The sequence below is a fragment of the Gekko japonicus genome, unplaced genomic scaffold, assembly GCF_001447785.1.
Source record: "Gekko japonicus isolate JY-2015 unplaced genomic scaffold, Gekko_japonicus_V1.1 scaffold444, whole genome shotgun sequence".
NCBI lineage: Eukaryota > Metazoa > Chordata > Lepidosauria > Squamata > Gekkonidae > Gekko > Gekko japonicus.
In genome coordinates, this window is record NW_015169786.1 from 1,015,171 (window position 1) to 1,030,655 (window position 15,485).

Sequence of the window (15,485 nt, forward strand, 5' to 3'; positions counted from 1 at the left end):
GGATATGAGGAGGCAAGTAACTCCCAGGTTGCAGGCGGCAAGCAGCTCCCCCAATTTGGGGCTAGCAGGTGCTACTTAAAACTGTAGCACAGAAGCACTGTTTATTGGTGAATAAAACCAGCTAATGGGAAGATTCTATTTCCATGGGCTACCATTTGGCTACCTTGTTGTAAGGGACAGACCTGATTGCAATATCCTGCATTGGGGACAGCCCTCTAACCTTACCAACTGAAGCCCTTGTCCAGGTTACTTTTATGGTATCCCCTCTCCCTAGAAAGGGATTCTGTTCTGCGGCAGTAATTCCTTCTGTCCATTCCTGTAAGTCCAGCTCATTTTAGAAAAAGTGTGAATTATTTTTAATGCATCAAAAGTGAATCATGGCATGGTAACAAACCATTTTAGGGGCTAGTGTCTCATCATGAATTAGAAAAAGAATTGTACCTTATCTGTCCTCCCTACCCTTTTGTTATATCCCTAGGAAATGTTGCTGCTGCTGATAAATGGACTTGGTCCATTTTCTCTTCTCATTTACACCAAACATCAATGGGAATGACCAAGGCACCAGCAAATTTCTACATGCCCCGTGAACTGGATAAACAGAATTCTACTAACTTCTTGCACAATTATGCCAAAAGGAGCCCTGCTCCCAGGGTGAAAAGTTTAGGTTTTTGTTTGCAATCAAGAAAAGCATGGCATTATCTACGAGTAAGACTAAAGGTGTAATTGAACATCCTCATCTATAATACAAAGAGTGTACTTTCATGACAGAAAAGGATAATTGTAGTCTTTAGTTGTTTCCCTACTTCCAGTATTAAACATATGACAGTGAAATTTAATGCACACCTAAAATCATATTTAATCACCTTTGGCTATATTCTATGGTGATTATTACTAATTAACAATCAGCTTCTATACTTTTCTGCATGGGAAAAAGGAAGTTATGATGAGTATGAAAAACTACTTGTTCAGTTAAAAAAGCCATCAAGATGTAATGTGGGACTTAACAAGTGTTCAGCATGCAGCAATTGACAAGGCCCTTACACCACACCAATAACGCGCAAGAGCCATAAGTGTGCCCCAAACAACATCCTTTAATCTGAGATCAATCACTGGACACAACAGATTTTCTGAACAGTGTCAACATAAACCTCCCCACTCTGCATGATTACTGACATAATTTGAATAAGTGGTTCTGGAGCCAGTTTTCACAAAAGGCAACAATGCTTTTTCAACACAACATTGTGCTCTTAGTTCACGGTCTCCTTTTTGTTGTTCTTATACAAAGATTTCTTGCATGTTAGCATCAGCAAGAGGAGAAGTGGCAAGTGCCAGAGGCTGCAAAAAAATAACTTCCTGGAACTGCTGCGGTCTGCATCCCTGTAGAAACGAAAGCCAAGGTAGGAAATGTACAGATTGATGGGAAGAGAAATTATGGGGAAAGTCCATGTGGTGACATTAAAGATGGGAGCCACTGACGAAAGTCCAATTAAGGCAAAACAGTGCCGGAGAGCCACCCGCCTGCACATTGCTGGGTGAGTGACAGACATCATGCAGTAGCCACCTCTGGAATAATCTTCACGAAGGCCCCAACTCAGTGCGTTGAAATGAGGGAATTGCCATGAGTAGAGGATCCCTCCCAGTACCAATGCTCCTGTAGAAAAAGAAATTAGACATTACAAAGCTGACCACCAAACTGAAAATTCAGACACTGTGGCTGAGGTTTCTTCCTGTTCTCTTTATAAGTTATATAAGTTTATAAGTTATATGTGCATAAGTTTCATTAATACAATCAACTCACCACAAGGCAGTGATAGGCTGGGAAAAGTTGATCTGGTTCCTCTTTTAGCCATGAGGCTTACTAAATGTCAGGCTGTTTGTGCTACATAGGCTGAAATCTAGGCATATGAGGCCTGACAAAGCTTTGATTTCACTAGCATGCTTGTGGAGTAAGAAAATCTGTAGGCAATAGTTGCAAAGTGCTCTGAAACCAGAAGGTACACGTGGAACTTTTAGTGGCTGCAGAGACATTTCTGAACTACTTGTTAACTCTGGGTGCGTCTAGTCCCTTTCTGGAAAGCACCCTCATTTAATCTACAATTTTTCTTTGCATTTGAGATTGTCATAATTCTGATTTCACAGTCTTCAGACTGTAGAAAGCCAGAACTCCTCATTTTTAGCAGCCTGGGACCTAATCCACTGACAATAGAAATTAACACCCCCTCCAAACCCACTCTGCAACAGCATCCAGTCAGGAGCTACCAACCTAAACTTCCTAAGTTATCATCATCTCTCCTACACCATGTTTAGAAGATAAATGCAACTGTTAACTATTCATGGTGTTATTTAGTGGAAATACAGTAAACCTCTTGAATACCTCCACCTTAAGAAATCATTTCCCCTCCTGCTGTAGAAGGACTTCCTCTTTGTTTCCCCCCCACACTGGAATTCACTTTTTTAATTCCTTTTTTTAAATGCTAAACTCCTTAACACAAAAGCTGTCTTCACATGGCCCAAACTAACTGTTGAGTCTGATCCACTCTACACAGGGTTTTCCTCAGGGTACAATAAACACTTAAAACGGATTACTGGATAATAGATCTGTGATAAAGTTTGAACTACAACTATCTACAGTAAACTACACCAGACGGTCACCATCAGAATGTTAGTTTGCTGAATGTCCCCCTTGGGTTCACTGAGTAGGAATACATGAATCCAGCCTTACAGTAGAAACATGATTTAGCCCAACCAAAGGTTGATGTTGGCTATGTGAAACTGCCCAGTGCTAACAAGCACTTATCCATTCCTATATTCTTTTCAGTTAAAAACAAATATCTGAAGGTGGATCTCAGGCTAAAAAGTTTCAATTGTTTAGCATTCAGGGCCTATTTATTCTATCTGTGAGTTATTTATTCTCCTAAATTTGAAGCAAAAGCAAGAATTAAAAAGGCAAACATAGTACCAGTCTAGAGACACCATCAGCATAACTGCTAAGATAATTATGGAATATTTCTCCACAGTTGTAGTTTATAAGGTCTCCTCTCAAAGACTAATGTGGAATTTTATTCTCTTTCACGAGATTTCCTACAGGAGCTCAGCAGCTAATACAGCAGCTTGAATAGCTCAGAAAATGTAATAATCAGAAAGTGCTATGCCTTTATCCATGTTCCCTCTAAGCTCCAATTAGTATTAAAATATAGTTTAATACTAATTTAATACTAATTATACCTGCTCCAGTCCACTATATTTATAGACGTGGCCTTAGATCTTCGCCCTGTGCTGACCCTTAGAAACATATCAGCACTTAGGGGGGGAAAACTGTTGCAGTGAAATATGAGAACTAGCATTACAGGTCAAGTATAAGAGAAGAGCACAAAAGTTTTATACTATTGCATTGCTTAAGGCATCTATGTTTTATTGTATTTTAACCTGTAGTAAACCGCCCTTAGCCTGCCCAGGCGGGGAGGGCAGAATATCAATCAAAATAAATAAATAATAATAATATAAAAAACTAAGATCATGGCATCCAGGCCCAATAGAAGGGGACGTCATGGAAGCAGTGACAGAATTTACGTTCCTGGGATACAAGATCACTGCAGACGGTGGCTGCAGCCATGAAATTAAAAGACGCCTGCTCCTTGGGAAGAAAGCTATGGGAAACCATGACAGCATAATAAAAAGTAGAGACATTACACTGCCAACAAAAGTTCACATAGTCAAAGTGATGGTATTCCCAGTAGTAATGCATGGCTGCGAGAGTTGGACCATAAGGAAGGCCAAGGGCCGAAGAATAGATGCTTTCAAATTATACTGCTGGAGAAGACTCTTAAGAGCAATGCTCCCAAGCTGTAGAGTGAAAGTTGTGAGTGAGTGATTTGGCTACTGCATAAATTAGTTTGCTCTGGAGCAGTGTTCCCTCTAAGCTGAGTTAGTGTGAGCTGGCTCACAGTTTTTTAGCCTCCAGCTCACACATTTTTGTCGTAGCTCAGGAAGGATGGCTCCAGAGGAAACTAATGTATGCAGCAGCCACATTGCTCACTCACAACTTTAATGCCAGTAGCTCAGAAAGTAGAATTTTTGCTCACAAGACTCCACAGCTTAGAGGGAACATTGCTCTGGAGTCATCCTTCCTGAGCTAAGGCAAAAATCTGTGAGCCGGAGGCTAAAAAACTGTGAGCTAGCTCACACTAACTCTGCTTAGAGGGAACACTGCTTGAGAGTCCCTTGGACTGCGGCATTTCCAGTTTGCTTTGGTGCTTTCAGCTGCATCTTGGGAGAGCTCCCGAAGATGTGCTGAGCTGCTCCATTTTTTTGGGGGGGGGGGCTGGAAACCTCCAGACCCTAAAGAGACCCTTGTAGGGGGTCTCTGAAGCTTGGGGGGTGCCTTTTTGGGGGCATTCCTCTTGGTTGCATCCAGGAGTTGAGTGTTCTGAAGAGAACCCTTTGCCCCTGTGGATGCCATGATTTATGGCAGTCAGCTATGGCTCCGGAATTAACAGCATGGACTTTCAGACTGAAAACTTCATTCTGCTTGTGACTTCTCAGCTTTGAACTGTGAGTTACTGCCCAAGATAAGCTCTTCCGGCTTTTCTCTAATTGCGGTCCCAGCTGCACAACTCGAAAGGATTTGGAGGAGAGGGGAAGTTTGGCAGACGACCAACCCTGCAAGAGTGGCTCTCACACGAATTCTGAGTACAGAGATAGAGTCAGCCAAATTGGAATATTACCTGGATTTTAAGCTGCTCAGAAGTAGAGAGTAAACAGAAAGAAGATTTGTTTCTTGGACGTTTTCTGAATATCACCCTATATTCCTTTTATCGGGAATAAGTACCTTCCTTGGCTTTGAAGATTTTCTACATTGCCTGTGTGCTGGATTGCTGAATATACTTTTAACAGTCTTACTCCCTCTCTACTTTTTTATTTTTAATCTCACTTTGACTTATTTTAAATAGAAATATGATCTTGAGACTATAAATGCAACTTTAGAAGAAGCTTTTTGTGTGTTCATGTAAGGTCCATGGTGCTTAATCATTCTACTATCTTGTTTAGACTACAGGAAGAGACAGAGGGACTCATTGCTAAGAAACTATGCGTACTTGTGTTTAACACTGGAGCCTTTAACTCTTGACACTCCTGCTCTAAAACAATAGGAAGTATGCTAGTACAAGAAGCATTGACAGACTTACAAAACAATTTGCAATCTATGTTTCAAGTCAGCTATGGGACAAACCCAGAGTGTTTTGGCTCAGCTGGCAGAGCAAATTAAAAATTTAAACACAGATGTCTCGCAATTGAAAAGGGAAATGAATGTTTTTCAAATTCAATCAGTAGAAAGTAAGCATGAGACCCAATAAATGGTAGTTGAAATGGCAATGCAAAAACTAGACAAGGTAAATATTAAACAAAAAGCTATTTGTAACTTTGAAATTAAGCTCGAAATGGAGAGAGCAGCATGCGTGCTGAGAATGGTTCTGAGCAAAAAGGAGAAGATTGGATAACAGTGATTATAGAAGTCTTGGAAGAGGAAGAGGAGTTTGAGGAGATTGTAAGAGAAATTTACTTGATTTATAGAGCCAATTCAATTTATGTATAAGGTACTTGTAAAATTTATAAAGCATTTAGTAAAATGGAAGAAGATCTGATTAAAGATTGTATGATTAACTGGATGTAAAATTTAGAGTGTAATATTGTGCTTGCACAGTGGAGTAAACTGTAGAGAGTGAATGTGAAAATGACTAAATTGGTTGTTTTTGAAAGAGAATCTGTATAAAATGTTTTCTAGATGGCATTTAACACTAGATTAGATAAAATGTATAAAGATAAACCAATTAGTTGCTGGTTGTTTATCAGAGACAGCTTTGTAGATTTTATTACCTTTTAGATCAGAATTGTGCTTTTTTGAATTCTATATTAGACGATTTTGACAAAAATCAAAGATATTTTACAATTTAGGTAATAATAGCAGCTAGAATCTTTTTTGTAACTTTTTGGAAGCCTCCAACAATACCTGTTGAACAACAGGATTTAATAGTGAAGACTATGGAAAACTGAAGTTGAGACAGCTTTGTTGAATTTTCACAGCACAGTAGACACTCCTTGAGGTTGCAGCATATTTGACTGCCAGATAGGAGGGAGCAATCATCCTGTTTTATTTGGCACTGATTAGAGCTCAGTTATGGTGCTGGAGAAGACTCTTGAGAGTCCCTTGGACTGCAAGGAGATCGAATCAGTCAACCCTAAAAGAAATCAACCCAGACTGTTCCCCGGAAAGTCAGATATTGACGCTTAAGCTCAAATATTTGGCCACCAAATGAGAAGGGAGCACTCACTGGAGAAGACCTTGATGCTGGGAAAGATTGAAGGTAATAGAAGGGGACGAAAAAGGATGAGACAGTGTTACTGATGCAAGAACATGAAATTGAGCAAACTCCAGAGGATGGTGGAAGACAGGAGGGCCTGGCGTGATGTGGTCCATGGGGTCGCAAAGAGTCGGACTCTACTGTGTCACTGAACAACAACAAAATAAGAGTGGTAGAACAATCACTGTCAGATCCCTGCCTAACCTAACAAACAGGAAGTTGCTAAAATGTTATCAACCTGCTCAAACTACTTATTTATTCAAATATTTATATCCCACTTTTCCCTGTGACTCAAGGCAGCTTACAAAATCATATTGAAAAGCATTTCCCGTGCTCAGGACAGCGCTTTATCAGCATTGGCACAAACCCCTATCTGTTCCTCTGTGAGTGAAGCAATTCTTTAAAATGAAGTTTTTAGAAAAGTAAAGGAAAATGCATTTCAAGGACACTAGAGATTATGTTTTGCACAATGAGTGCCTTTCCCATTCATAATGGTCCTGGATATATGTGAAAGGTTTTGGAATGTTAGCATGTTTTGCATAACTGTTATCATTCACAAACTCAGATTAGGACTAAAGGCACTATATTTTAAAAACTAGGCACAGAAAGCACGGCTTATAGTTGGCACTCCAGGCAGACTAGCTGCTACTTTCATTGTCCTGGTTTTTGGCTTTATATATGTATGACTGAGAGATAGCCAACTAGGCATGTAAAATAAATACAGAATGCTTAAAATATCAGCTCCAAAACAGATGTTGAAGTCTTACTGCATTTCCTAAAGCCATTGTTTACTGTCTTGGCAAGTGAAGAATGCTATTTTGCTTAAAGCACAATTTTGGTAATTCTTCTGCCTTGAATAATATGAAGGAATTTTAAAATTATTTCCAGATTTTGGTAATTGACTAACACTGGGGGCCAGAAGGAGAAACATCAGCTTCTTGTATCTCTAGGAAACAAACTACAAATTTAGTTTATAGAAGACGTTATAGGGATTTTGAAGTCTAAGTTTAGCCATTAATGGCCTGTACTTAGAACTGTTTGTGGTTGTTTTCTTCTGTCTTTGTACAGTTCAAGCTGGCTCCTCTTAACTAAAAGATGCTGAAACAAATGACAAATTACTCCTCTTTAGTCCAGATGAATGAGATTAGACAATTTGCATAAACACTACTAGCAGTTATATAACTGTAGTTCTCACTGGCCCGTGTCCAACATGGAAATTTTTTTAAAAAGTAGAATTCAACTTTATCTCTGCCTGAATAGTTTGGTGAATCTGTATAAGCTGAATATACTCATCAAAAGAAACTCATCCACCCCCACATCAAGCAAATTTACATCCTTCCCCTACCTGCCCAGTGTGAATGAAAGAAGATACAATTGAAATAGGCGAGATGCCTGGGGCTAACGTCCCCGCCCCTTGTCCCAGATTTGCCCCTGATGACAGCCTTCATAGTGTCCCATATTATGTTTTGGGGAACATCACAATTTGAGTTGACTTCAAAAGAATTCAGTATTTCCCATTAGATTGCTTTATAAAATGATTGGTCAAATAAAAGAGATTTGTTGAGTGTCCAATGGAAGTCTTCCATTTGTCTATTATTTGTCTATTATTCTTACGTTGGTGAAGCATGATCGGACCAAATCTTGGGTCCTATGTTCAAGGAGGCTACTTGAATAGATAATCCTCTAGACATAAGGATATAATCAATATGGGTGTGAATGTTATGATGTGGGGATTAATAGGCATAGTTTCTCTCTGTTAAATACTGAAGGCGACAGATATCACACAAATAGAATTTACCGAAAATGTTAAGTTTTGATATTTTTGCAATTTTTGCAATTTTATCTGTCTAGAGATTCTTCTTTATTATTTATTTATTTATTATTTCGATTTATACCCTGCCCTCCCTGCGAGCAGGGAGGGGCGGCTAACATTAGTCGGTACCCAGTACCATAAAACCATATACAAAGATTAAAACATTTAAATATAAGCATTGACAGTAAACATTAAAACATTAGAACACTCCAATAATTAAAGTGCTAGTAATGGTATCATCTTTGACTAAATGCGATGGTATACTAATGGTTCTTTCCAATGTAATGATCTTCAGCATAGAGTGATGATGTAATATGCTCTCCAGATCAGGGCCGGCCCGTAAACATAGAAGTTGTTGTTGTTGGTGTGGCGACTCCTAATTGGAAGTCTGGTGGAAGAGCTCCATCGTGCAGGCCCTGCGGAACTGCAAAAGGTCCCGCAGGGCCCTGATCTCTTCCGGGAGCTCATTCCACCAGTATGGAGCTGCCACTGAAAAGGCCCTGGCCCTGGTGGCAGCAAGCCTGGCGTCCTTAGGGCCTGGAACGGTCAGTCCTGCTTTATCCATTTGTAGCTGTAAAAGCTTTGACTCTTCTGTAACTTGCTTCATTTCCAGCTTTTGCACCTTTTTCTTAACTTTTTGAGTAGTGACGTCCATTTCCTTCACCTTCTCTCCCATTTGCTCTGTTGCTTTTAAGGCTTGCGTCAGTTGAATCTGCTGCTCTACCACACTCTGCCCAATTACTGACAGTTGTTGTTTAATGCCAGTGATCTCATCCAGCAGGGGGTGCAGGGAGTCAGCCAAAAGTTTTGAGAGCTCAGTGACCTCCTCCATTTGAGGACTGGCCCCTAATTTCGTTTTCAACTGCTTCTCTTTCTCCGGTTTCTTCCCCGCCATCTTTTTGGATTTGTTTATTTTTCAAGAAAGTTGCTAAAGTCTCTGATATTCGCCCAAACACTTTTCTGCGCTCTGGTAAGTCTCTTAAAACAGTTTTAATTGCTTATTTTTCTGCTCCCCCCCTTTTCCTTCCGTGTTTTGTCTATGCGTTTGGGAGGAATCCCTCCCCCGCTCGCTTTCCCGTTGCTCTTTGGGGGGGCAGCTTCTTTTTATATCCTCATGTTCACTTCAACCCGACTCACAGTTCATTGTTGTCCATTCGGCCTCGCTGGTCTTCATTTATTTTGCCCGATCTGCAATGCTTGACCCGGTCAGCAGCACTCGTACCATGCAGTCACTCAGTGGCAGGACCTTCAGGGTGGAGAGGTGCCTCAATTCTTCAGCTTTCGGCCATAGAAGAGGTCGCCCCTCAAAAGCCACCTGGCTGGGAGCCTTTTACCAAGGCTCTGGGGGGGTCTTGACCCGACGGACACCCTCCCACACGTTGGTGTGCAGTTTACATCCCCGAAGTGTCTGGGAGATGCGTCTGCCTGTGTGTCGCCATAGATCGGAAGCCCATCAATACCAGCACCTTGAAGTGAATTTGGTATGCTATTGGAAGCCAGTGCAGGGCCTTCAGCACAGGTTGGATGTGCTCCCATTTAGGGACACCCATCACAAGCCAGGCCACGGCATTCTGCACTAGCTGCAGCTTCTGGATTTGCGACAAGGGCAGTACTCCTTCCTCTATCCAGTAGATTTATGTATTAGATTTCCTATACCCATCACCCATAGTATTAGTGTTAGGGTATTAGTATCCTTTCCCCCATCCCATAATTGTAGTGTGTAGAAAATGCAAAAAATAAAAAATCCCCTGCGGGGGGCCAAAAAAAGAGGGGGGACTGGCCTCTCTTTCTGGCTGCACCTCCTGTGCAGCTGCTGGGGACTCTTCCTCCTCAGGTATAGTTGAGGGTTCTTCTTCTGGGCTGACTCCAGAGGAGGCTGGGCTGCTCCATGCCTCTTCCTCATCTGAGGAGTAGTCAGCCCCAGCAGATCTAGGATCCACGACACAACCACTCACAAATGCTAACAATGAGGAAAAGATTTGAATTATAAATTACTATAATCCTTAATGATGATTGACCTGTAACGAAATCTACAACCCCCTCCCAACAAGCATTATTTTAATAGAAAACATATAAAACAATAATGAAAGCTTAAATAAAATGTTCTAAACCTGAGGTAAATCCTTGAAAACCTGGAGACATTTATCCAGTTAATCAAGGCAAAAAACCTGCCTTCTGTCCGAGATACTTTACTCAATAAAGGATGCTAAGATATTGATGTTCCTCCCCCCTTAAGCTGTTAAATTTCACAAAGATATAATGCCCCTCTAGCATTGTCTGCACCAGTGTGTATTAAGACTAAAGGGCTAGTAGAGAAAATGAGGAAGCAATGTATGAAAAGTACTTGATAGGGATCCTGCTTGATTTGGTGGTATTAGGAGCTTTCTACGTAGCATCATTTCACACTTTCTCCACATCTTCCACTGTTTAGTGATACCAGGAGGGAACTACTGCTATCTAGATTGTTTGCTTGATAGACTTTTCCATTATAATGGATTGTGAGTTTAGAAGAGAGGCTCCACTTATAATGGATGTTAGCTATGGTTTGAGTTCGTTGCGTTTCTGCAAAGTTTCAGAGGGCAGGTCTTGGAATACGTTGATCTTTTCTTTGTAAAGCAGCAATCGTTTGATACAGGCGTCATGGGATTTTTTTTCCTTTGTGCGAAAATGTAAGAATTGTGTGATTACATCCCTTGGAAATTTAGATCATCTGGTAAGTGGAGGGCCCAGCTGATAACTCCTTATGATTACTAGGGTTACTCCATCTTCTTAGTTTAAAGTATTCATGAGCCATGAGGATATAAAAGAAGCTAAGTCTGTAGTTCCTTCTGCTGACTCGTCAAGGCCCCTAAATTTCAGGTTATTTTGGCACATTTTGTTTTCAAGGTCCATTTTTTTTCTTGCATATACACTTCGTTGGATTGTATACATTGTATTTCCTCCTGTAAGGTGAGACCAAGTTCCAAAGCAGTTTCCGCTGTTTGAGCAGTGTCATTTAGTGTTTCCTTTATGTCTCTGAGTAGAAAAGCAACACGTTCAATAAATTGTGTTAATCTATTCATAATCTGTTGTTTGAGAGCTTATTGCAGTTCGATTAGATCTTTCTTCCATAAGGCTGCGTTTTCTTCTGCATCATTAATTAGCCCAGGCAACATTTTGTGTTTCTTTTCAGCCCTGAAGCCTACTACATTTTTGAGTTCTCTGGGTGGAAAATAGGTCCTTACCAATGGGGATTTGATTGCCAGAGATCTATTTTTGCTTCCGCCTCTTTTCCCCATGTTGTGCTATAACGACTGTTCAAGATAACGCTTAGAAGACAGCTTTTTAGGGAGTCAGGGCCAGGAGCTCCACCTCTATGCAACCACCATTTTCTTGCGTCGTGCCCCCACCTCCTGATTTCAGTTTTAAGAGATTATGACATCTATTTTTCTATGTAAACAATGAACCTTGGCAAAAGTTTGACTTTTAAACTCAAGGACTATAATAATTTGAAATATAATGTATTTAATTATTGCTCAAATTATGAATATCAGAATGGCATTCCATGGAATTAAGATTACTGCCTCCATAACTCCTTGCTTCTTGTAATTTAGCTCTTCAAATAAAAGTTACTTTGGTTCACATTTTTTTAATCTGTCCAGGGAGCCGAAACAGAAATCCTTAAATTACAGTGTTCCCCTAACCAAACAGGAATTTTGTAGTGTAAAAGGCATGTAATTTGCAAGGCCAGAGGTTTAGGATTATGCTCTCAGGTAATAAATAGAGATATATTTCATTTGTCAGAGCAACCAATTTCTATGCATGCTTGTTTAGGAAACATAGGAGTTAGAAAGCTGGATGCAATTTAAATCTCTCCACACTAGCGGCACTTAAGTATGAGACTGGAACCAGAAGTAGGAGTCATAGTGAAGTGTTGCTTTTTTATTTTAAGACAGCATTGCTTTGCATGCACTTCGTACACCCCTCTCACCCTGATATTTGAAGGAAAGAGAGAGGGGGTGTTTCACAAGTGTTTTAAGGGGACGTTTCAGGCACAAACAAGGAAGAAAGGGTGCTCCAGCAATCCATCAATTAGTTTTTACCTTGTTCTTCTACCAGGGTGCCCAAGGTGGCCTATATGTTTTTTTCTAACTCTATCTTAATAACTACCTTGTGAGGTAGGTTAAGCTGCGAGAGAGTGGGTAACTAGGCCAAGGTCACCCACTGAATCTCATTCATGACAGAGTTGGAATTCAACAGACTTTTGGACAGTGAGGGTGGTATAAACTGGAACACTGGGTGGCATGGGGAGGGATACACTGGGGACAAAAAAACCCCAGAGAGAAATGGGGGAGGGAGGGAGGCTGTGAAGGACTTTTAGTTGATGCTGCATCTGGAAGTGGTGAGGAAGCCTGCATAAATATTTTAGAGTGGGCATCACATGGTTTGAGCAATGAGAAAAAGTGAATGATTTTGGAGGCATAGTTTAGATTTGAAATTGGGGGTGGGGCTGAGATAATAGCCAAGGGTAGAGATTATTAAATTATGAATAAGAGTTTTCACTGCAGGGGTGAAAAGGAGTAGCTGTAGTTTTGCAGAGCAAGAATGCAAACAACTTACTTGTGCTATGATTCTGTAAGGTTACGGTACTTGATGGGCCATTGTTTTCAGTTGCTTTAACCTAGCACACTGACCTTTCCCAAGTCAACTCACATTTCCTGCAACTACTCTGGTGACCCCAACTGGCTAGACTGACACAGAGATTCAGAAGGTGGGTGAACAGAACAGCTGTTCTGCAGGGGTAGTTGAATATTCTTTATTTGGAAGATGAAAGCAGTAGAAGCTTAACACAACTGTGTACAGTGCGTAGATGACTATGAATTTATTGACTGGGCTTTGACTTTGATTGTATCAGTCCCTCAGGTATTCCAATGGCAAAATTACTATTGCCTTTGTGTCTGCAGAAGAAAGCAGGGATGGGGAGGAATAATTGACTGACTTTTGTCTTATTACATTGAAGTCAGCTGCCAGCTAACATTACCCATCTGCCTTCATATTCACTGCATGGAGAAAGGTGGTCCTCTGCCTTTGGGTATCCTGTGCAAGCATGTCAATGAATATCTTTCTGCCTTCCCTTCAAACTAAATGATAGGCTTCTTGGGGTCAGCACTGTTTCTGCAGGACAGAGAAACTTGCAGGGCTTTGTTAAAGTCTATCCCAAGTCCCATCTTTTCACAACCAGAATCTATTCCAGGCAAATAGGATCTATGCTTTTTCTCTGAAACCACTCAGCTGCTGATTTTGCCAGTAGCCTGTTAAAAACATGAACTTGTTAATTAAAAAAAAATCATTTGAAGGAAATAGGAATGAAAACCAGTGCCATTTATTCAGAACAAAGGTTTTCTCTTTCTTATGTTCCTGTAGGGCAGACAAGGGCCATAAACAATAATCTTTTTCCTTTCCCCTTGCTGTTTTGTTGCTAAACTCATTCATCTGCCAAATGTCACTTGCTGATAAGGACTGCCCAGTTTTAAATTCCCCTTTGTAAATAGATGTTGGCTGACATAATTTATGTCTACCACACAACCCAATTTGAATTACAAAGTCGAGGCAATTTAAAAATCAGCCTCTGCATGATTACCATTGATACACACAGAGGCAGTCTACAAATTCCATAGCCCCAGGAATTATTTAAATTTTCAGAAAATGTATGAAAATCAGGACAAGATGTTTTTCAGGAAAACAGAAGGCAGAAGTGGGGCATCTGAGATAAACATTCTTGGGCGAAGTAATAGGGATGGCTCCAGGCCACTCTAGGTCTCTAATGTTGGCTACCTTTGCAAGGCTGTTATCTACTATGCCACCGCCACCTACCTAGAGGAAATCCCTTCAACTGATAAAGTACATTATGGCAAAGACCGGTACTTGTGACTTCTAGCAAACTGGGTGGTTTGAATTGGATGTATTCTTAAGGCATGGTGTTGACATGTTCTTTAGTCCCTAGAGTGTACTTCAGATGTTGGGAGCTAGCCACCATTCAGCAAGTATATCAGAATCTACTGCCTTCATGTAACAGTAAAAGAGACTCTTGGACTATAGTGGCAACACCTACTGCATTCAAAGCCTGTAATTTCCCGCATTTATAGTATTAACCCCAATATTTTAAATTGTTTAAAGGAGGTAGCTTCTGGATTTAAATAACTGAGAGATCTGGCTACAGTAGGTTACAACATTACAAAAAAGATAAAATAAGCAGTCTGTGTTAATAAGAGAGAAATTGGAGGCATGGCATGGGTACATGAGACATGGCATGGGTACATGAGACATGGCATGGGTACATGAGACATGAGATATGGCATGGGTACATGAGCCAGTTTGGTGTAGTGGTTAAGTGCACGGACTCTAATCTGGGAGAACCGGGTTTGATTCCCCACTCCTCCACTTGCACCTGGCTGGATGACCTTGGGCAAGCCGTAGCTCTGATAAGAGCTGTTCTTGAAAAAGAACAGTTTCTGCCAGAGCTCTCTCAGCCCCACCTACCTCACAGGGTGTCTGTTGTGGGGAGGGGAAGGGAAAGGAGTTTGTAAGCCGCTCTGAGACATCTTTGGGTAGTGAAGGGCGGGGTATAAATCCAATCTCCTCCTCCTCCTCCTCCTCCTCCTCCTCCTCCTCTTCTTCTTCATTTAAACCCCATCCCAAAACTAGTCCATGCAAATCACCCCCTTCTGCAAAATCCTAATCTTCTAAATCACATGGAATGTAGCACTCAGGAAGCCTACAAGCAAACCTTTCTTCTGCAATGAACTCACAACTCCAAAGTCCTCAACGTGGCAACTGTGGGCACCATGGTGGATACTAATGTGTTTCCTGCTGTTCACTTTCTCCTCCTCCTCCTCCACAACATCTCTTCCTTAGAGCAAAGAGACAGTCTTGACTTTCTACTACCTCACTGAGACCAAAATGCGGGGAGTTAGGACAGCTATCGGAGCCTTTCATCCTAGACAAAGGAGTAAGGCAGGGATGTTTACTTGCACACCTGTTGTTCAATTTATATATAAACTAGGAATAAGGCCCATTGTGGAAATAAATACAGTGAGCTCTAGAAAGAGGCTCTGGGAGAGTGCCAAGGCCGTGGGCACTCAGTATCAATTTGCTATGGCAACCTCAGCAGGGTATAAGGACACAGAGTCCACCATTTTCTCCAGGGGAATGGATCAATGCCATCTGGAGAGCAGTTGTAATTCTGAGTGGTCTCCAGCCCTCACCTGAAGATTGGCAACAGTGGTTCACCATGAGGGAATGGCTGGTTTGGAGGGCAGAGTCTATGGCATTTTACC

The 15,485-nt window shown here is 41.1% G+C and overlaps 1 protein-coding gene across 1 annotated transcript in view; it reads right to left on the bottom strand.

The window, feature by feature from the left end:
• Nucleotides 1-1,073: 1,073 nt before the first annotated feature.
• Nucleotides 1,074-15,485, bottom strand: part of LOC107115269 (protoheme IX farnesyltransferase, mitochondrial) — an 86,000-nt gene continuing 71,588 nt past the window's right edge. Inside the window, exon 5 of the mRNA XM_015416940.1 lies at nt 1,074-1,651. Within this exon, the coding sequence (XP_015272426.1) occupies nt 1,248-1,651 (404 nt within the window). The 3' untranslated portion in view covers nt 1,074-1,247. The remainder of the gene's footprint in view (nt 1,652-15,485) is intronic.